Below are 22,811 nucleotides of genomic sequence, written 5' to 3' on the forward strand. Positions count from 1 at the left end.
GAGCACAGCATGGGAAAAGCATGCTTGGGGTTCCCTTGGGTGGGGGGGGGGTGTTGGCGGGCATGCGTGTGAGGCCCAAAGTGTGTCGCAAGGGGTGTTTGCCTCATCGTCCAGTACGCCGTGCTGAGAGTTTTGGTACGCGTGTGTGTATAAGTATATGTGTTCAGCTGGTCTTGCAGGATGTTTTTATAAGGGAGGTGTTCTATATAAGTGGAAGCTTTCGTGGCGTGACGGCGCAGGTGACGTGGGCACGGCACCACGCGAGATGTCGAGTGTGCAACACATATTGGTCATGCGACGTCTAATATCTGCTACCAACTTGAGTGACCATTTTTATGCGAAAGTAGGTGAGTGCATGAAAGCAGCTTTCCTCGGACTGGTAGATGGCTATATCCGGCCAATTTTGGTGCTCGTTTAAATAGACACATTTATCCGTATTAAAAGCCAGTGTCGACAATCTCTCTGGATCCTCCTCGTCAACTTTCAAGATGGATTTCCTGTGCTGTTGTGATGTCACTGTTAGAATAAGGCTCAGAAGTGAGCTAAGTTCTAGCGTGAAAAGTGTTGCAACCGTGCGAGTTTTGGTTCACTCCGCCAGGCCTCAGGGGAGCCTTCATTTCTCGCAAGCGAGCACTCAGACCAACTCTCTTCCACGGTCTGCTAGAGGGGGAATAAATAAATAAATAAGGGAACGCCACATCATAGCGTTTTAATTGGTTTTAGTGGCTTAACTGTGGCTAGCCTGTGGTTACCGCGGTCGGGCCAGTGTGGAGCAGAACAGCCACCGGATGGTTTCAACTTTTAAACACACAAGCACTTTCTAAGAAATGCACACAGGCACACACAATGTAGTAATGACACTCACGTTTAAAAAGCCTGGATTACACCACCACAGCGGTCGCCATTTCCTCTCAATGTAACCACTTGGAGAAATCCATCTGATGCCGTTCACTCGTATTTTCTTACTTATTCATGAGAAAGCCAAAAATCGCTCCAAATCCCTCAGCCTCCATTATTGCAAGAAAGGGCGCCGTCACCATAGAAATCTAGTATGAGTAACAGAAAAACAAAAGGGTGGGAGGGGTGGAGCAGGATATGGAGGAAACAATAGAGAGACAATTCTCATGGGTAATATTGGGGAAAAAAAAAAAAGAATCATGCATTAAAGTGTCAAAAAGATGTTTGTGACGCATTTTCGCCAGTGACTTTATCCGCTCACTGCAATCAATCTTGAGGGGTTTTATTTCTAAAGCTTGACTACAATATATTCCAATATAAAATAGATATATTTTCTATATTTAAATTATACTATCTAAAATATATTTTTGGATCGAGCACATGTGTATACAAACCAATTTACATTGTGCTTCATTTGTTCATGGTTCAATTTTCAATCAGCTGTTTGCGCAACATGTTGGGCAGCACTGAGGCCTCCATGCCAAATATTCTGTTACTATAGCAGCAGAAGTCATGGCCATAATAATAAGCACAGTTGACATCAAAAGGGAAACTGTGGCAACTGTTAAGATGTTCAAGTGCATTCCCATTTACTCTGCAGTGAAAGGAGCAAGAGGCACAGAAACACGACATTTTCCTATTTGGATTTGGAGATTCCATGAGAGCCGCAAAGGTTAAGCTTCCAGGAGGCTGCCTGCAAACTACTTGATGGGATTAGAGAATATATAATTGTTCAACTGCTCACATGTGTCATAAAAGGCGTCGGCTAACCCCCTTTGTAATGAGGATTATGTGTGTTTTCCATGGATTCATTTCTCCAAACATTTGCTGAGCTTTGTCTCGCCCATCCTGATGTTGTTCGTCGATTGCACACATGGGCCGACTACCTTGACTTTCCACTTTGCTCTCTGACTTTTTTTTTTCTACTGGTTAGTACGGACTGCTGGGAAGCTTTGGCCAAATCCTGTAAAGTGACTTTCATTACAGTACAAGGTGTAAATGAATGGAGTTGTGTTTTCAATGGAAGGGAATCCTAACTGATGACATTTTACTTTTGGCCAGGAGATGTTGAAGCCTTTTGCTAACCGTAAAGTTGTAATGACAACTCCAAAGCCTTATTTAAAAAAAAAAAAAACTGTCACAATGGGTTTATTAGTCACTTTAGGGTTCTCACAAATGATATTTAATTTACATTTAATAAACGGGGTGGGGATGGTGGTTGGGTATGGAAAAAAACCCTCTGAAAACAAAAAAGATTGAAAAATATCCCCGAAAATGGGAATCGCAAATAAGTGAGGACTTAATGAATGTATGTGTGCGTATGTATAAAATAAACGTTTGGATTGTAAAATTGGTTTTGATTGGGGAAAAAATGCGAATGCACTGAACCAAAGTGAATTGTACTTTAAAATATATCAAAAACACATAGCAAGATACATCTTTGAAGATGCTTGCTACTTATATATAGTGATTTGCCCGCGAGATCCAGCCTAATGTTTATCATTTGAATGAAAACCTGGCTCTCCATTTGCCTAGTATTAGCCTAGCACCTGGCTCACTGATCAAGACGGAGCCAGCCAGCCCTTGAACAAGAATGTAAAAACGTATAAAAGTCCTAATCTTGGGCTATGACACCTGGGAGCTGTTTAAGTTGTAAAAAAACAAAAAAACACCTTATGTCTCCATTAAAGGTTGCATTTGTGAGTTGAGCGTTCCCTTTAAAGTGTGTGAAGTTACATGGAATCCATTAACAGTTTAGTAGGTGAAAATTATTTTTCCAGTAATAGACTTTGAGCAAATTAAGAGAGGTCGGGCAGCAATTCATAGAGCACAGAAACTTGGCAAAGTCTTTGGAGTTTAAAGCGTTGTGAACCTCCAGGGCCCAGTACCCGGTCGGTCCCTTAGTTTGATGATTGAGCTTTCCATCTCACTGCCACCTTTGCTGCAAAGTGACATCATCTCAAAGCGCTCACATAAAAAACATTTGACATCGGTGATTGTGTTTTGGTCATGTGTTTGGTCTGCGTTTGGCCCCGAGCGCCGATGAGTGTAAATGCAGAGCAATCATTTGTGCATGCACTGAAATAAGGCTTGGCTGTGGGGAAAGGAAACATTCATTCCTGTGGCGCGCAGAAAACAGCAGAAACATTCCTCATGACTCTCATGTACGAGTGAGGCAAGTGATGCATGTGGAGTCTCTACATCTAAATATACTTTGAAAGAAACCTTTGTGTAATGACTTTTCTTTCCCGCTAGGAGCTTCGGATTGTGGGAAAGAATCAACCTTTGGAGCTGTTTTTCATGGTCTGGCTAGGCTGGCAGTGAAGAAGAGTAGCGCAGCTTCGAAAAATATAATTCTTTTTTAGGTTTGGTGATATGCTGGCAAACATTCGGGAGTGTGAGAACTTTTTCATGACAGAGATCAATTCAAGCAAAATTATTCTTGCTTTGTTCACTTTGGGAGCAGCGATGGTGATTGCTCTCTAGTGCCCGATTAATCGATAGGATAATTGATTCCTAAAAGATTAGTTTGCCGTTTACACTGATTCATTTTTAGCAGCCAACCATTTGTACCAACCATGAATATTCAATGTATATTTGGCGTAGATTGGGCTGTAAAAATGGTCTTTGGGGTCTGAGTCGGATGTAAAACTTGCTTTTAGTAGGTTTTATGGAAACGTCTCGAAATCAAGTCGGTACGGCGGTTGACATGCTTGACCTCTGCGCAAGCGTCGTACTGCAGTTTCGGTTGCCACTCAGTGACATTGTGAATTTTTGTCAGTCCCGATTGGTCACGTGATTGACCGCCGACCACTCCAGTGTGTCGTCCGGGATGCAGCTCGAATGTGCTCCAGCTCCCTTTCACCCTGAGGATGTTAAGCGTTAAAGAAAATAGATTGATGTCTTTCTAAATTGTCTGTTTATGTGCTTATTTGATACAGCAAGAAATCGAAAAGCAGTTGTTGACAAGGCAAGAAGCAACACATCTTGCTTCGTTTGCGTTTTGGAACGATAACAAACAAATGAGACACTAACCTCCTTGGCGGAGAGTTTTAGCGATTCCCGTCAGCTATATACAGCTTTTTATTGTCTCTCGGCTAATTGTTTTAGCAGCATTTGTTCTGTTTTAGTGTTCTCATCGTTGTCATCTTTGGACAGAGTCAACAGTAGACGGTCGTTTTCTGAGAAAGAGCTCAAGGGCGCTCCAAGCATCTGAACCGATCGGGGGAGCCGAATGAGGAATTAATGTTGTTGGGCGCCGCGGGCAGCACGGTGTCGGTGGTGACTTTATGAGCTTCGACAGAGTCGGTGTTTGTGTGAGAAATGAACTGCAAACTGTGTGTGTGCGGTCCCGCTAATGCACTTCTTCAACACCCTGAGAATCATAAAATGGCTCTCAGTGGAGCAGGTCTCCATTCTGCCTATCACTCCATTAGCAGCCGCGCTGCTTGACTCGGGCCAATGTGCAAAACAGCTGTGGAAAAGGCCTCCTGGCTTTTCTTTAACACAGTGTCCCCTTAGAAATGTTTTTCCAACTCTCCCCATTTTTATCAGAAGTCTCGAAATTCCCACCCACTCCTGTCATGTAAGACTGGTTTCCCTCCAAGTATGACATGATGGAGCTCATCTGGATCGAGTTAGGGTGGGGCACCCTGCGGAGATAGAGTGGACGGGAATGACATGACTGAATCGATAAAGTCTCATTAACACGTTTGGGCTGATGGAGTGCAACGACTGCTCGGGACGGCGGAGCTGCCGTACTGACGCAATGCCGACGCACTGCATTAATCCCGTTTTGATTTGATCATCCTGTTCGTGGTATCTCGTGAACTTCCCTTTGCGTTATTAAGCAGAGAGGCAACTCGGAGATAAAACCTGACACTGGAGAAGCAGAGGCTGGACTTTCTGTCTACAGCGCTAGAATAAGTCGTGCACCTAATTGAGCTGGGCTTTAATGGAAGACTGACCAGAAGTAAGATGTTCATTTCAGCTAAAAATAAGAAGACACATTTTGAGTTTGCAGAAAAGGAACGCGGGAGACGCCCAAACTCTGGGGTCAGATCAGACTAAAACGGATTTTTCCGGCTATCAAGGAAACCTGTTTGGTGCACACCCAAAACATCTCATGATGACAAGCACACCAGTGAAACACAGAAGTGGCAGCGTCAAGAATCGAAGGAATGGTGGTTGGGGCTACATATGGTGATATTCTTGAGAGAAAATCTGTACCAAGGTGGCGCCACAAAGTTCTGACTTGATATACTTGATTATTAGGGGCTCAAGATCATATGACAAAACAGAAAAACAGGAACCATGTTGTAGGTCCACCAATCAGGAGTTTCCTGGTTCAAAAGTGGAATGATTCCGTGACCTTTTATTGCGGTGCTGGAATGACATTCTCCTTGCGAATGGCATTTCCTCATGAAATGACAAGATTTCCATTTTATTCAAAAGTGGTGCAAGGCACGTTATCAAACGCATCGCAATGATTTTACCTTTCCAGTTTGACCTATCTGTGGATATTAGTAACCATTCATGCAAATGCATGTTAACGCATTAACATCTTCCTCATGAAACAGCACGTTTGTTTTCCCGCTTCCTCTTCTTCTTGTGTCTGCTGAACACCAAGCCCAGGACCGATCAGGCTTGCTCCGTTTGATGCCAATGGAGAGTAATCAGACTAATTGTTTATGGCAGCGCCGATGAAACATTTCAGAAGGATAAAAAAGCCAAACTTGGAAAACGGAATCAAAATCATTAATCACAGGCGGGAATCTGCTATTATGTCTGTTTTCTATTAGACGCAGGCGTGAGCGGTGCGCAGGGATGGGGATTATCTGGCCGCTGCTCTGACCTCAGCTGTCCTCACCGTGACCAGACAACAGAGTTCACAGCAGAGTGCCTTACGGCCTTCACCCGTTATCACCCATCAAGACTTTGGTACATGGAGATGGTTGCAGGTGCCGAGTTAACGGGGGAAACTCATCTGGAGCTTTATCATGTGAACTGCGGAGGGGTGTTTGCATCATCAGCAAACAGTTAGATTCCAAACAGGTGCTGTCATACGGGCTGCTTTTCAAGAGCAATTTTGCAGGAATGGTCTTGCAAACTTGTGAGAACAGATTTTGGAAGTTTAGATTGGTAGTGGAGTGACGAATGGCTGGCACCGTTGCTCTCCGCAGGTACTCTGGCTTCCTTCCAACACTATCAAAACGTGTACAGAAGTGTCAGTGGAGAAGAAAATTGCCTTAAGCTGAGATAGATTCCAGCTTCACAGTCACACTTAACAGGTAAGTAGTATAAAAAATAAAAATGGAATATTGACCCAGTGATATTCAAGAACTCTCCATATTCAAAGTCTTGATGTTGCAACCCCTTCTAACAAGTCCCCGGAACACATACGGGCATTCGTACCACTCTTGACAAGATGACAGAATTATAATTTAAGATGTATTTGTTGCCCCAAAGAGGCTATTTCACAAGTCCACAAGAAGGCAAGAACTAGGTCATGACAATCATGGAACTCGAATGACATGGTTCCGAGGGTCAAACATTTCTACAAATCTCCAAAGTATGCTAACCACTTATCTGTGTACGTGTTAACCCAAATTGTATTTAAAGTTGGCAATCAAACGGTATCTACCATTTATCACTGCCCCTACCCTAAAATTCAACATGATACTATGACAGCAGCCAAGCAGACAATCTTAATGTTAGCTAATATTGAATATTAGCTAATACTGAATGTTAGCTAATATTGTTCTTGCCATTAGATACAAATCTCTTCTTGGATGACAGCAATGTTATTGTTGAACGCAATTTAGCAATGAAGATACTAAATCCCTTTATGAAATGCAGACCTGCAACGGAATGCCATCAAACTCTCCCTTCATCCATTTTGTTTCCCGTCTGGAGACAGACAAGAATTCACACTCGCACCTATGGGCAATTCGGCGTTCTGACTTTTGTTATTGTTTTAAGGAATTTGGCACAAGGAAGCACATACCTTGCGTATTAGACACAGCGGAAAGTTAGTCACTGTGTCTAGCCAGATTGCAAATTTGGAACCCAGAAGTAGTAGCATTAGCATAACTACAATCTGCATGACGAACAGAGCTAATAGGTCATCATCAACCTGAAAAATGTTGTGAACAAGAAAGACACTGACAAGATTGTGATATTTCCGTTCATTGCATTTAGGAGCCAAAAGAAAGAAAAATGCAAAAACAACTCCCTCAACTAGAAAGTTTGTGCTGGGGAAGGTGGCAGTAGATGCGAAATGTTCCAGCTGACCTCCAAACTCAGAGTAGGGAATCGTGAGAATAGGGAATGTGGGACCATACGTGGGAGCAGAATGAAATGAAGTGTACCCCTCCTCCATTTCTGCAGCTTTCTCGTCTTTTCACCTCTCTTCACCAGACGGACTTTGATTTAGCACCGCTGCTTTTGCTGTATTTTTCTTGGCCTTCGAATATGGAAAATACAGTGTAACAAAGCACAAGTGTATGGATTCAACTTCTTTATGTGACTTTAAAAGATGGACGAGCTTTTTGGAGGTGACACTGGCACTTTAATTCCCCTCATAATCCTTAACTCAACACAGAGCTCTCTCGCAATTGCCGTCGTTTAATGCCCGTATGCAGTGACATCATCACGGCAAGACATCTCCATTCTCAGCCACCTGATGACATGCGGACAGGTTGAATTTATTGTCATGGATACGGAAACACACGTGTAAACAACGGATTCGTGTGCGGGGGTGATTGCTCCGCGTGCGCATTCGAGCCGTGTGCTTTTTAAAATGTATTTATTTATTTATTTTTACACGAGAGCAGGTAGCTCATCACTAACAGATGGAGCCGGCCGGGAAAGAGCGCAGGGCCAGAAGCAGCGGTTGTTCATTATGTTCAGCTTACATGACTGTCCAAGAAAAACCTTTGTTTCGGATTCTGTTAATGATTCACGTACATTAACACACACTCGCACTTGCCTCGGCACTAATGAAGCAACTCCAGCTCTCAGATTTATCGTAGCCCCGCTAGGCCGAGGGGTCGCCGGATTTTGAGCGATGGCCGATTGGAGGAGGGTTTTTACTGTCACGCGGGGACTCGCAAGTTCTCTTTGAAGCCACGACAATCTTTTTCCAAGCAGCTGTCGGTCTGGCGAGTGGCTCCTGACAGCAGTGCGACTGTAACACTGGATCCCGCGCAGGGGGAGAGCAAGTCAGCTGCCAGGCTTCACATGACACTGCCAGTGGAAAGATGGAACTTTGAAAAGACATCAGTGGAAAGACCTTCAATGGAGCTAGCTCACTTTTCCACTACTGATAAAAGCCGCTTTTGATGAAAAACATTCCACGCACATAAATACGCAAATATGTCTTTGCAGACTATGACAAAAATGAAATGGCTTTGAAATGATGTCGTTTTTTTTCAAAAGCTATTCAATTAAAATGTCTTCTGTGGTTAAAAGTTTTTTTATTTTACTCTCCCTAGTCAGACTAAAAAGTGACAAGGTGCTGCTTACCACGAAGGTGGACCACCGTCTGGCTCGGCAGCGAGTTAGCCACTACGAATGAAACGTTTCGCTACGCACCAGTACATACTGTTTAGGTTTCATTTCGTGCACTGTGTTTTGAGACATGCACGCAGACCGTGACTGCCGCGGCAAATGTTTTGACAATTAAATAATCTCGCTGGTCACGTTAGCCTATCGATTGCATTGTCTCACATCTCATTTTGTGCACTGTGGTCTGAAACGAAAATGTTGCTGGGAACACGGCGGATTTATAGCCAAATGGACCACCATGGTCCATGATGGACTAGAGGCCAAGAAAATAGTCTTTTTCTTTTATAGTATTGAACTGCTGAAGGACAATATGATATTTTTTTTCAATATTTACAATGTTTGGTCTGAGTAAGGGCTTTGGATGAAAATGAAACTTTTTGCTAGTGGGCCCCTCGATACTCACATGACTCTTGTCCCTGATCTTTGTATCCCCCTCACTCTAACATCTCCTTCCCACATCAGTCTCTTTTCTATTTATTCCACTCACACAGTCTGACTTGTTGGCCCTGTGAATTAAATTGGAGCGATGGAAACATCCCTTAAGTATCTGCTCAGGAATGTCATCTGCAAGGACAACTCCAGAAGCTTTCCATGCAGAATTCGGAAAATGGTTAATCAGAATTTTTTGCTTTGAAGAAGGGAAAGAAAAACAAAGTAAAAAAGTTCAGGCCTTTTCAACCCTTTTTTTTTTGTCACTGATGGGACATCGTCTGGACGTTGGGGTCAGGGCAGACAGGGTAGGTCGTCCCGGAGCAATTTGGTGCTCTGGAACTCATGATAAATTGTTATCTCTGAGTCTTGTTCACAAGTGAGCAGGAGACTGACCCGTGGATTGACATGTTTGCTATTGAAGGAGCAAACGATCAATATTATAGTCGACTTACCTACATTCCACCCTTACCTATGACTGGTAACGAGCTTGGGTACTAGGGACCCAAAGAACAAGGTTGGCCGAAATCTGTAACTTTATTTTGCCTAAATGAATGTTCTAATTTAGCTAGCTTAAACCTACATATTATATTTGGCCCAGGATGAAGAAGTAGGATGGAAATATTTAAATTACCACCAACGATATGTTATGTTATGTGCTGGAAATAAAAAAATATATGAATAAATATATTTAAAAAAAAGTTTAATCAAATACTTAATGACTCGTCTTGTTCCATCTGGACTTTTTTCCCCCCTTTTTTGTACACAAGAACAAGAACCATCGTGAACTTTGAATCCTTTCAATCATTTGGTACGACACGTTTCAAATGTGACCCACTTTTAGCTGTTAAGTTTTGATTTACACACGCAAAAGCCATTAAATGGCTCATCTTTTCCCCTCCCTTTTTAATAGTCGCTATATACCAGTCATTAAATTAGGAACAAGTATGAATATTCTTCAATGCCACTGCATACAGCACTAATTAGAAACATTATTATTGAACAATAGGGAAAACATACAAATTAAACAGAATTCCAGATCCTTCAAATAAAAATGTGCGATACCAAAATCAGTTCAAAGGAAGTGCGTGACTCGAAATGTCTTTAATAGACAGTGTAATTAGTGTCCTCCACGTGGCACGGCCATGTCAATTACTGTGATTGTTGAAGACACGCATGTCTCCACCCTTTGAGCAGATTTATTTTCACACATGCTGGGTGAGGTGTCTGCAATTCCTCTTCCACCCCGTCATTGTTTGTTCTGCTGTGAATATGTGCAAAAGTATTAGGCCTTTTCTTGCTCCACTAAGTCCCGTCCGTTGACGTCATACCAACCTCACAACTGTCCATCTTGACCACTTCTCAGCGTGTATTCGGTTAAACGCCGTAAATGATATCTTAGGTTAAGTCACCCGCTAATTTTGATCAATGCTAAAAACGTCAGCGGTGTTGTGTGTTTTTTTTGTTTTGTGTTAGGTGATATTGCAAATGACGTGATCTTTGAAGTCATGGCGATGTCTTCTCGCAACATTTTGACCCTCTAATTACTGCTGCGCTCATGTCTGATGTTTACACGCTCACCTTTTGTCCCAATGAGGTAATGTGGGCAACCCGGAGCGCTTTGATGGTTTGGATGAGCACCAATGTCAATATGAATACAGACTTTCCAATATGTGCTTCATATTGACTTCAAACAAATGCAGGACATGATAAATTCTTTGTCCAGACACTCAAGCATGCAGGGAATGGAATGGAAATCCTATCAAATCAAGTGCTGGCCTTGCAAAACAATGAAAGAAACACACTAAACAACTCGAGGGCACTCATGTTTGTTTGGCCTTCATTTTCATGGAACAACTACACTTTCGTTTTGTAGAATTGCTATATGTAGCTGTTCTTCCTTGTAGTGGAAGCACTAAAGTAAAATGCCCAGGCAGGTGAACAATAAAAAGTCCAAGGGCCCTATTTTTGTTGACAGGCACACGCCTGCTCGGTGTAAAAACTGCCGGATCTTCATTGTCGTGCCGGGGCAAGTCTACTTTACCGTGTTTGGGAATTTGGCAGACCGTTTTATGCCTCGCTGGGTGTTCTGGCAGATAGGGGGCGTTTTCTATTGCATGCCTCCGGCGCGTCTGACATTTTGGTGAGAGAACGTAGATTAGACTTGAAAAAACAGATTTAAGTTGTGGTGCAGGTGGTGTAAGGTGACTTTGGCGACAGATTCTTTGGCCCGCTGGTATAACCGGAGGATGTCATTCCATTTCATGTGTTTCAAATGTGTTTCTTTTGGTTGTAATTATGGGTAGATGCTGACAATATAAGTTATTTTTGTCATTTTAATAGGCTACTTTTGTTCTCTTTACTTTGTGAATTTCTTCACCTGTTTTGATTGTTTGTGCTTTGGTTGTGTGAAGCATATTTAGTACCCTTGTGTATGAATGTGCTCTATACAGTGACAAAAAAATAATAATCATGGCCCTCTTCTATGAGGTGAAATTATTCCCCACTTTTCTACTTCGTTATTGTGTAAGGCGTGAGCTACAACTCCGAGCCTTTGTTCACAATGATCGAAGTCAGGCCTTCAAAACAAAAACACGTCACTATAGCGACATGGATGCGCCACAAATGCGGGCCAAATATTCTTTTTAAATCTTGCTTGAGGCTGTCTTTTTTTCCCCCCACTTAAGTGTTTGTCACTTCCTAAGATCCACATTCAGAAATAGAAGACAATTTAATTAAATCAATTATGATGACAGACTAATCTCACCGAGCGCACTTTGTTGCCTAAAGCAGTTTAGCCTCCACAAGCCCAGAATTTGTGATTAGCGACCGGTAAACATCTTTAATAAAGTCGACTAGCCATTCAGAGTATATCGTTCTAAGCGGTTTGATTTACTAGTCGCAGCAAATTTTCATTGTAGATGATTTTGACAACATGCATGTCTGTCACTACATCTATCCATCACTTGGCAAGTAAAGATTTTTTTTTTTTCATGTTCATGCTGCCGCATTCCCCAAAACATTGTCAATAGCGTTTCAACCATTGGCCACAGCGGTAGAACAAGTGCAAGGCACGAGAGTGAGTCTCTGGGGTCAAATGACATACCCACATGCTAAGTGCCACTTCCTGCTCAAAGCATGACCGTGAGCTACAGCTCAAAAGCAAACCCTTGAGCCGCTGCCATTGTGTCTCTTGCTCATAATGAGCCCTCATAGTGGTATGACATAAACCACCAAATCTTTGCTTTGCTTTTGCTCTTTCCATACAGACAAGTGTGAACTCTGCCCAAACAGGCTCTCCTTTAGCCCTCAACTGTCTGTTTATGTAGACTCCCACCAAGGTGGCATGGAATGCACCTCCATCACGGTGCACTCACACACCTCTGAGCAAAGGAGTCTGCCTCAACCTGCTGCTATGATGTTTTAGTTTAACTCCGGGGCATATGTTTTGATTAAAAGGCCGTTACTGTTTTGCTAGACACAATGGCTTTGTAGCGGAGTTATTATATTTTTTTTTTTCTGTGTCGACGGATGGATGCCTCCACTGTGCGGATGAACCAGAGAAGAGCTGTCACCACTCGGCAGCCGACATGGTCGCTTGAAGTGAGAGCAAGGCAGACGGCCAGAATGGGGTGGAGGGATGTTGTTACTTCTGGAGCTGGTGACAGATGATGTTGAATTAGAAAAATGTCATAATAGGCTCAGGAGTTTGATTCTTCTGAATCCCAGAAGCCTCTTTCATTACAATTTATGTATTTATTTTTCTTTTTTCTTTTCTTTTCTATACAACAGGAGAAAAGGTGGAATTAAAATGTGTCAAATAGAAAGTCATGATCAAAAGACTGTTATTGGAAATTGCTGCAACCGCATAAGACCATCATTCCACAATTTTAGGAAAAAGGGAGTGGGAAATATTTTTTTCTTGAGAATATTGAGGTAAATGCAATTTTTTTGGTCGTATCCTCGTACTGATACTGTTCCATAATTATAATCAATGCATACTTCACCTACAAGAAAATGTAATTTTACTGGACACCTTGATGTGTTTAAAGTTGATTCAACCCTAATCTCCTTTTTTTTTTTTATTGGTGCCACGGGCATGTTTAGAGAATGTGGAAGGAAGCACACATTAGGCATGGAAAACACATTCACGAGTAAAGATTCAAACCGAGAACCTCCCAATTGTGAGGCAGACATGTTAACCACGAGCTTACTGTTTCGCTGTAAAAATATTTATGGTCAAAGCAGGCTACAGTTTAATAACAGTCTCTTGGCGCCCTCTATTGGCGATTTTTAAAATGTCTAAACTAAGTGTGTACTCTACTTTCAATTTCACTCAAATGCATTTGTAACTCAGACGAGACAAACATTCGTTGATTTCGATTTAATTAAATTTTGTTGTTGTGATAAACCATTGGCGAAATTAGGAAGTGCTAAGTAAAGAGCCGAAATCTTTTTTTTTTTTTTACAATCCATCAATGTACTATTCTATAAATACTAAAAAAATAAATAAAGTAGAATAAACATTTTCTTATTCATATTATTATTTTTTTTAAGTAAGCGAGAGTGCGCTGAATCGACGCTGCTGTAGAAAATCCCTGGCAGGAAAGCTAATCGAGAGCAGAGTGAAGCAGCATTTCGATGGAGTATGGCGCTCTCCAGAGGTTTGAGATGCTGTCAAAGGGTTTTTTCATGGATACCCGTGCTTATTATTGCCTCCGTGGTGCTGTGGTCGTATTATGCTTACGTATTTCAACTATGTCTATGTGAGTATCTGAAAGCGGTTGTTCTTCTTAAGCATTTATTTCCTCCTTCTTAAATCGTAAACATGACATGTTTGCCGCACAGGTCTGTTGACACATTTCAATGACAGCAGGAACTCGCAAACTATCCGGAAGTGTTTTGAATTTGAGCATTTGTGTGGTTAACGTTTTCGATTTTTAATTAAAAAAAAAACCGTTAAGGTAGATTTGCTTTCATCGCATAAAGAGTGGCCATTGTTATGCTTTGTGGTGTCAGCCCGTCATTCCTACTAATGTTGCTAGCCGTAAATGTCTATTCTGTGTAAAGATAAACTGCATTGTTGTATGAACTGGGCGCTTGTTTTAAATATTCTTTTTTTGTTTGTTTTGTTTCTGTAGTCACCCTGTCGAACTCACTGGAAAAGGGTAAGCCCTGTTTTTGATGGGAGTTTTGCAATATATAAAACAATCTATAAACATGGTGTATTGTTTGTCTCTGCAGTAGCCTATTTGCTGGTATTCCATGTCTGCTTTGGGATGTTTTCCTGGACTTACTGGAAGTCCATCTTTACCCCTGCTGCATCCCCATGCAAGAAGGTATTCTCAAAATCTTGTCATGAGAAACGTATTTTGACATGCTAATTGGATTTCTTTTTTTTTGCTTTCTAGTTTCAACTGTCTTACTCAGACAAGCAACGGTACGAGATGGAAGAAAGGCCGGATGTACAGAAAGAAATCCTGGTTGAGATTGCCAAAAAGCTGCCCATCTACACTCGAGCTCAGTCTGGAGGTAAACTTTCACTTAGGTTTTAATGAGATGCTATCCCACAAAGGCAGGTGGATTAGCGTCTTCTCGCATGCTAGCAGATGCTCAAATGCAAAGCAGGCGAGCTGCGGACTCGCTTTCATTAGGGCTGATGGCCGAACAGGAAGTCAAGCTCAGCTCAAATGGCCTTCCTCTTGTGTCTAGCGATCAGGTTCTGCGACCGCTGCCAGGTGCTGAAGCCTGACCGCTGTCACCACTGCTCCGTTTGTGAAATGTAAGTCACACTCAGCTACCCAGTATGTGCTCCTTTTTTGGAATGGTAATCTTACAATAATAAAAAAAAGAGGTTTCACTCTATACAAATGAAGAGTAGCCTTAAGAATAGTAAATATTTGATCATATTTTCCATTTTTAGGTGTGTTTTGAAAATGGACCACCACTGCCCTTGGTAAGTGTGATTTTCTTCTCTAGTCTCTTCAAGAAATATTTTGTACATGAGTGTCCTCTTGACGTCCCAATGTGATTTTGCTTTAGGGTGAACAACTGTGTTGGCTTTTCCAACTACAAGTTTTTCCTGCTTTTCCTCTCTTATTCAATGCTGTACTGCGTCTACATCGCAGCCACAGTCTGTCAGTATTTCGTCAAATTCTGGGTGGTAAGTGTTCGAAGCTGTACTGAGCCGTACGATTGAACATCGCCGTGCCATTTATCGTCCTGTTACTCTCTTTCCCAGGGGGACTTGCCAAACGGGCCGGCAAAGTTCCACGTCCTTTTTCTCATGTTTGTGGCGCTCATGTTTTTTGTCAGTCTCTTGTTTCTCTTTAGTTATCATTGTTGGTTGGTGGCAAAAAATAGATCCACTTTAGGTATGTCACAAAAGGAAATCAAAAGGTAAATACCTACGCTTATCATATTTTGACTTACATGTTCACTTTTCCCAGAGGCCTTTTCAGCTCCGGTCTTTGTCAATGGGCCGGACAGACACGGTTTCAATGTTGGCGTACGCAAAAATCTGCAGCAAGTTTTTGGAAAAGACAGAAGACTGTGGTTCATCCCTGTTTTTACAAGGTGAATTTGATCTGGACCCTACCCGTGACTGCCTATTGTAATTTTTCTTTCGGTGTCTTTTCCTGTTGTGACTTCTCTTTTTGTGTCTTTTTTCAGTCAAGGGAACGGACATTACTTTCCTTTAAAGAATCGAAGTGAGTGTCAGAACCCCTTACTGGCAAACAAGGAGATGTGGGAGGAGTCAGATGATGCTTCAGAGGAAGGAAACTGGGGTGAGTCATCTCAATATGGGAGGCTCAATTTGTAATATAAGAAATATCGCATTTGATTTTACGTGACCTTAAAAAGAAAGTTTGAACTTTTACCTTAAACTAGAAGATACCAGGCAGATTAGGTTTTGACGGAGGAGGTCTTGCTTGCTTCTTTTGTAGTACAGTTCTGTACAATGCAAGGTTTTAAAGTTTAATCGAATGAAAATCTATTCATCATGTGTCATTTGCTGGAGATAAAAAGTAGTCCAGTGTATATACAGCAAATCCGTGTTATCTACTGATGAATAGTACAAATAGGTGGTCGGGAATGCATCACGTGACCACATATCTTTGCTGATGCACCCACATCATCAGCACATCCTCTTGTCTCGTCCAAGCAAACAATGTCCGTTGGCGACCTCTGAACTGACCAATGCAATTTGTGTTGTGCGTTGCGGAATGCAGTGAAAGTTCAATGCTTTATTAGGTTGATGCGGCAATTGAAGTCGAGCAAATGAAAAGTGTCACCTGTATCTTTAAAGATCATTTGCTAGTGATTCAAGATTAAGTGGCAGAACTGGAAAGCCATGGTTTCTGTACTTCCTCAAATCACAATGCGTTTGCCTCAACGTGACACGGTTTGACCTTTTCTCTAAACCTCCGTCACCACAGAGAGGAGGCTGAGACATACAAAATGAATGTCGACAGCTGTTGTTTCCAAACATGACTTCATGGTACACTCAGCGGCGATGTTATCTGTCCTGCCGAGTGCCGGGCATTATGATCGTTCTCTGGTGTCATCAAGGTTTCCAAACCATTCCGCCTTCCCGTCCAACATTAAAATGAATACAGACAATGTGAAAAGGACTTTAGAGGCTACGGTCACGTGACATTTATTCCAACGCTTCAGTAGCATTGTAATGGTTTTGGAATAGGAACCTGACTCGAGCAAGTCTGCTGATTGCTTGTGGGCAACGTCCTTAAACCAATACCGCCCTCTTCTGGCCACAGGCTAGACGATTTGAAACATTTCTAAACTCTTCGAAAGGAAACTCGTTTATATTTTCTCCCCCCCCCCCCTCCAATTTCAGTTGAGGATCAAGACCCTTCTGTCACCATAGAGATAGAGGACTAGACAATGGACACTGGTGCAGAGGTTGAAGAGGAGGAGAAGGGGGAACGTGCGCTCTTAATGTGGATGTTCGCCAACTACTCTGACATGGACCAAACTGCATTTGGATGTTATTTTCATCCTTTAAAGAGAACGTGTAGAAGCAGGTGTACATCCAGGTGCATCGTGTTGCCGCACAACAATTAACAGCAATTCCGTGTGATTATTTGAACGGGTGGCTTTTGAAAAATCCAGTGTATTGTTTGCACCCTCTACTTTTACCTCATGCTCACTTTTGCTTCTGGAGGCAACTTCATTGACTGGAAGTTCTTTATTTATTTCCTCTCACCTAACCAGATTTAACCTGCGCCTTACACGTACTGTTTTTGTCTCGTCTTGTCATTTTTCAAATGAATGTATCCAGCAGTCTGCTTTTCATTACAATGTGGCGTACATTTTAGGCAAAAATTTCCATCGGATAGTTTTTTTATTAATTACCCTGTGTGTTTGGTGAAGTTGACAAAGAAAGGTGAGAATTTTCTCTCAAAATGTAAGAACTCTTTTTGTAAGAATAATAATGTGTATTCTGTTACACACTATGTTTTTGCCTGAGCTCAATTAGTTACCAAGTGCTGACTACAAACCCACATTCCAAAAGCATGCATTTAGGGTTCTCGCATGAATGTGAATGGTTGGTCAGCTATGCAGCAAGCGCAACTTTGAATAGACCTATTCTCGGCCGAGTGCCCGGGCTTTTCCGCTTCAGCCGTGCTCTTCAGGCAGGTGTGTTTGAGAAGTGACTGAAGTAGGGAACAATTAGCTTTAAGCTGCACCCATGTAAAAAGAACAGTACAACTAAAAGCCCTAATATGAGGCAATTAGACATTCCATTCCCATTGTATATGAGGCAATTAGACATTCCATTCCCAGTGTAACACTAAAGGGACAATTCTTTGACCCCATCAGACAGCAGCAGGTCTAGCAAAAAAAAACAACCCATTTGTTCAAAGGCATCCCCTCAAAGTAGGAAGCACTTTTTGCAGTCATGCACCTCCGAAAAGCTGATATTGTATACATATATTGTCACGTGTGCTTTGACAAAAAACGTAGTATTAGGCACTAAATAGGAATTCAACTCGCATATCAGCAATTTCTAATCCATAGGATATAAAATCGTTAATTGGCACAAGTGGTTTATAAGATAGCACAAAGGTTCTTGTTAAGAAGGAGATGGTTCATCCAAAAGTGGATGGTGAGCAGGTCTCTTAAAAATGTGATGTTTGTATTGTTTTGTATCCATGTTCCTGAGGATTTTTACATATTTGATGCCAATGTTTGGAGACAAACACAATTTCTCATGAGAGTTTATTGACAATGAAAGCAAAGCAAAGCATGACTGGAAAGAAATTGTGTTTTTACTTCATTTTCACCATTCAAATCACACTTGGCTGACAAACACTCCTATGTCAAATGTTGTCTATGTTTAATGTAATGCATGTTGAAACCTTCAAAAAAATGTGGATGTTTGTTATACGCTGCTTTTTCTTATTGCTAAATTAACAATTGAGACATAGCTGCTGCGGGCAGCGCACATTTTGCTCCATTATGTGACATATTTATAGATAAATATATATATATGTCAGTGACACATTGTATGTATCAGAAACCTGGATGTCTAACAATAAATAAAACAAAACTTTTTTTTTGACCAGACAGTCTATTTTTTTTCAAAGCTCACGTGGTGGTCTTTGGCGTACTATATGTGATTGTGTCATTCCTCTTTGCCAGTAAACACCGTTCTTTTCCATTTGGTGGTCTTTCTGATAACAAATATAAATCTTTTTATTGAATCACCACTTGCAACATGCAAAATAAAACGATCTCTATGGCTCGGCATTGTTTGTATCCATATGACAAATAGCGAAAAGAAATCAATAAAATAAATAGTTTCTTTTAGTATTTGGCACAACAATATTTTGTTGTTGTTTAAATAAAACTGACAAAAACAATTACAAACTTACGTTGCCCCCCGTTTGTCCTGGATTTAATCGGTGCCAAAGTACCTTTGCCCAAAATGTGTTGGTGCCACCGGGTGAACTTCTGTTGCCAGTATTGTGATGTCTGGGAACTCCTGGATTATCGATTTGGCCCCTAAATTAAAAAGAAAAGAAATCATCTTTACATTTAATTCTTACTTGACCATTGTGGACTTTCTCTTTTTTTTAGTCCAATTTTAAATTGCGTCATAAATACATTATGAGTGAGCACGTTTTCTTTTCTAATTTTTTATGTTGACATTCCATTGACTGTAGAGGGGGCTAGCACCTTATCTAAATAAATATTGCTACAAACTGGTCATTCATTTAGTTTTTCTCTATTAGTTCGTGTCATTTCTTGTGAATCATTAAAACAGGATGATTTTACAACTCAGTCAGACAGTTCAGCGAAGCATCAAAAGGTCGCTTGTCTGTTTCAAGAAGTGAGCTAACTCATTGTAGAAAAAAAAATAGAATCCAGTTCTTTGCTTGAGTATTTTTGTTTTGTTTGCAAAGTTCCCATCAGTCTGGCTTTGGAATGAAGCACAAATCAGCATCTGCTATCCATTCCACAATAAAACCCTTTTTAAAAAGACAACGGCGGGAGAAGGGTTTTACTGTGATTAAAAACATATATATATATTGTCCATTCATGTACAAAAAATCCGATATTGTTTATTGTAATGCAAATTTATTGTTTGCTCGTGTTTGTTCAAGAAATATGGGACTGTGACCTTGATAGAATAATCAAATATTAATCGCAATATTAAGGGAAAAATAAAATGGTAGGTATAGAGGACAGTATAGTGAAGGATTTCCTTCCACAAATCTTTGTGTTCTCATTGAATATAGTGAGAAAGTTGATTTCAAAATAAGTGTTGTAGAAGACTAATCACCAGCTGCAGCCAGCGCCAGTCAAATAAAAGCAATGACACATCGGAAGGAGAAACGCAAGGGGGAGATTGAAGCCTGATTTGTTGGGTAAACAAAAGCAAATGGAAAATGAGCTGGTGCAGCTGTGCTGATGTACCGTGAGGTGTGGAGAAGAGGCTGAGGAGGATAATATGCCCGGGCTGGACCCCGTGCTCGATCAGCACCTTCACTGCTTCAATCACCGTGTTCCCAGTACCTGACCACACACACAGCGTTTAAGGTGCATTACACACAGCACACTTCTGAAAATCCCCTCACTTAAAACTTGACATCTTAAGGATGAAGTGGATTATTAAATCAGAGAGCAATATGAAAAGGTCTGCCGGAGTGTGATTGCTTATGTTCTCATCTCAAAAAGGTCTCCTTGTTGTGACCTGCACATCCAGCATGCGTTTGAATATTCTGCCATTAAAATAAACCTCCAACCTGACAGGGTCAACGACATATATTTTTTCCTCATTTGTGTGCAGGTCGGGAAATGCAAAAGAAAAGATACATTTTTCTGGCTCTCTTTATGCTGTGCTGCAGCTTGGTGGGCATCACCGAGGCAGAGTATAATTTCCTCGACGAGAGCTATAATTATCAGACCAGGGTGAGTGGCGCCTGAGTGATGTGGAAATGGAGACTTGGCGGTAAAGGTCGATGCGACGTCTCCAAATGCAATATATGCATAAAAATGCAGACCTCCTATGTGTGCTCCTCTTGGGAAATTGAAGTGCAGCCGAGAACTGTGTGTGTGTGTGTGTGTGTGTGTGTGTGTGTGTGTGCTGACTCACTGAGGATGGGATACATGAGCAGCACTTTTCTTCTGTAAATATCCGGTGGGAACTTGGCGTAGTAGACCTTGGCTCTTTGGGTCTCCTCATCACTTTGGATGAGGATTTTGCCGATGCGAATGGAGCGGCAGCAGTCCCGCAGCCCTTGCTCCATAGCCTCACCTGATGCACGGAACACACTCCAGAATATTTGAAATCGAAATCATTTTCTCACTCACAGATCACAACTGAGGTGCAGGTGGTACACAAATGTGTTTGCTTTGTGCAAATTGACTCACCACTCCTCATAATGCTAACGCCGCAGTTGCCTCTCTCAAATTTGACTCCTTCGTACTTATATCCTGAAGACAGACACAAGTCAGGAATGAATGTACTGTGAAATGAAATGGGATGGATGTCAACTTTGGCAGCTGCCCACCTGTTGGTGTTGTCACAGTACACTCGGAGTAAGGTAGTTGATTCAGGCCTTCTTCGACCACAAGTCTAATCTGTTGAACAACACTATTAGTTGATTTGACAGAATGAAAACGGATAAACATGCTGTTGGTACTAAATGATCCTACCAGTCGATCAGCACAGAACACAAAATCCCCTCTGCTGGTCGTCCTACAAACACAAGGAAAAAAGAAAAGTCCCATCTAGATGATTCTTCTTTTAGTTGTATTGGTTATTGAGTGCTGCAAATAACGATTTCCAAATAGATCAAAGTTGGTGTGATGCAAAAGTCAATGTGGAAATAATAAAGTAATTAGTGGATTATTTAAATTGGGTGCGTATATTTTCCAACCACTTGAATCAAAAGCAGTGTAATTTATCACTCACATAGCCTGATGGTCAATCCATCATGCATACAATACACATTAATTTATATAGCACATTTTACACTGTAACAAAGCGCTTCATACATAAATTATACATATGCCGACATCGGGCAATATCGCCTGACATTACTCAATCATTTGAGATGACATTAAAAGAACATGATTGATTTTGTAAAAGAACAAGATTTAGTATTTTGAATCTGTCACGACATGTCGGTTGAAGGTGGGAAACATAGAAGGCCCACGAGCATTTGTTCTGACCTAACATTGTCTTGATTGTTGTTTACATCAGTTTTAAACAATGGCCCTTTTCAATGTGTATTAATATTCCGTGTGACATTAACAAAGTTAATCCTTAACAGTGTTTTGGAGAAAAGGTAAAAATGTACTTTTATTTCCTGTATTGTAGGCATTGCACTTTTTTTGTAGGTGCAAAGGCACACCCTGACCTCTGTTTGACCCAAGCGAAAAGTACATACCAAACACAAGGAAGTTCCTTAAGGGAAATGTGTGACAATATTAGAACTGGGATGGGTCGCGATTACATACTTAGTGGGCTCTTGATTAAAGCACTTTTATGTTTTCTTTGAATGGTCATTTTTATGGAAGAGATATCTTTGCACTTGAATCACAGTATGTGGTTATTTTGTTGTTTGCATCAAACCCCTTTGTTGTTGGCTTAGGATAGTGGATATTTTATTCCTATTGGAAAATGTATGATCAAAAATGAAATGTACAGTATTAAGAATATACGTGGGATGAAAATGGATTCTTTATAAATTTGGAGGGGAATGTGTAATTGATATAACAAAGCAGTGACTCACTTGTCTCTAATAATAGTCTGTAATTCTCGTATCTGGTCATTGAGAGGAAGTAGTTTGAGTTGGGGTCCCGGTGAATCCTGGTTTACGGGCTGCCTGCTGCTAGCATCACCTGCCTCGTGAGTGGCCAACACAGCGGCCACATTGCCGCTGGTGTTGGTGGCAAAGCGCACTTGCTTCATTGGGTGCTCCTGGCCGGTGTTTACATTGCTCATTTGCTGATTGTGGCATGGCATCCTGAGTGAAGGGGCGGGCGGCGGTTCTCTAGCGAAAAAGGATCAAAGTTGGGCCGGCGACCGCCGCATTAACCAGCCGTTCAACAAAGAGCAAAGCGGCCAGACAACGTGTTTTACCTTTAGCCGCGCGGCTCGTGTTTTCGAAAAGAGAAATGCCCAAGTTAATCCAACTGTCGCATCCGGCCACACTTCAGCGACACATTCAACAACGTTTAAACTATAAACCACGTCGTTTAAAAAGTCAGGTTTGTCCTGCGTTAATGTTTAAAATCACGGTGTGTAGCAAAAACACGGCTGCTAGCTTTGACACTAGTGACAGGCGATGACCTAAACGGAAATGACGTACCCGGCGCGC

General features: G+C 41.5%; 2 protein-coding genes across 2 annotated transcripts; one reads left to right on the forward strand and one right to left on the reverse strand.

Moving 5' to 3' along the window:
• Positions 1-13,560: 13,560 nt before the first annotated feature.
• zdhhc15b (zinc finger DHHC-type palmitoyltransferase 15b) lies at positions 13,561-17,828 on the forward strand. Its single transcript, XM_061272774.1, has 11 exons — positions 13,561-13,721; positions 14,097-14,123; positions 14,200-14,294; positions 14,367-14,487; positions 14,668-14,737; positions 14,879-14,911; positions 14,998-15,118; positions 15,197-15,329; positions 15,405-15,531; positions 15,628-15,743; positions 16,814-17,828. The coding sequence occupies exons 1-11, from the start codon at positions 13,604-13,606 to the stop codon at positions 16,855-16,857; spliced, it is 1,005 nt and encodes a 334-aa protein (XP_061128758.1). The 5' UTR covers positions 13,561-13,603; the 3' UTR covers positions 16,858-17,828.
• Positions 17,829-18,181: 353 nt separating this feature from the next.
• Positions 18,182-22,803, reverse strand: uprt (uracil phosphoribosyltransferase (FUR1) homolog (S. cerevisiae)). The gene is made up of 8 exons (XM_061272784.1): positions 22,574-22,803; positions 22,224-22,484; positions 21,142-21,184; positions 20,997-21,066; positions 20,857-20,919; positions 20,579-20,740; positions 19,900-19,998; positions 18,182-18,984 (listed from the first exon to the last, which is right to left on the reverse strand). Exons 2-8 carry the CDS (start codon positions 22,454-22,456, stop codon positions 18,878-18,880), a joined length of 777 nt encoding a protein of 258 aa, XP_061128768.1. The 5' UTR covers positions 22,457-22,484; positions 22,574-22,803; the 3' UTR covers positions 18,182-18,877.
• Between the last annotated feature and the right edge of the window lie 8 nt (positions 22,804-22,811).

Source organism: Syngnathus typhle, linkage group LG1 (genome assembly GCF_033458585.1).
Source record: "Syngnathus typhle isolate RoL2023-S1 ecotype Sweden linkage group LG1, RoL_Styp_1.0, whole genome shotgun sequence".
Classification (NCBI taxonomy): domain Eukaryota; kingdom Metazoa; phylum Chordata; class Actinopteri; order Syngnathiformes; family Syngnathidae; genus Syngnathus; species Syngnathus typhle.

Bases quoted from the DNA above. Each gene is read 5' to 3' on its own strand.
- uprt (XM_061272784.1), bottom strand. From the start codon at position 22,456: ATGCCATGCCACAATCAGCAAATGAGCAATGTAAACACCGGCCAGGAG. The intron at 21,185-22,223 runs GTGAGTCACTGC...TTGTGTTTGTAG, and splicing joins CAGACTATTATTAGAGACAA to GACGACCAGCAGAGGGGATT. The intron at 20,920-20,996 runs GTGGGCAGCTGC...GTCTGTCTTCAG, and splicing joins TACTGTGACAACACCAACAG to GATATAAGTACGAAGGAGTC.
- zdhhc15b (XM_061272774.1), top strand. From the start codon at position 13,604: ATGGCGCTCTCCAGAGGTTTGAGATGCTGTCAAAGGGTTTTTTCATGG. The intron at 14,124-14,199 runs GTAAGCCCTGTT...TTGTCTCTGCAG, and splicing joins GTCGAACTCACTGGAAAAGG to TAGCCTATTTGCTGGTATTC. The intron at 15,119-15,196 runs GTAAGTGTTCGA...TCTCTTTCCCAG, and splicing joins ATTTCGTCAAATTCTGGGTG to GGGGACTTGCCAAACGGGCC.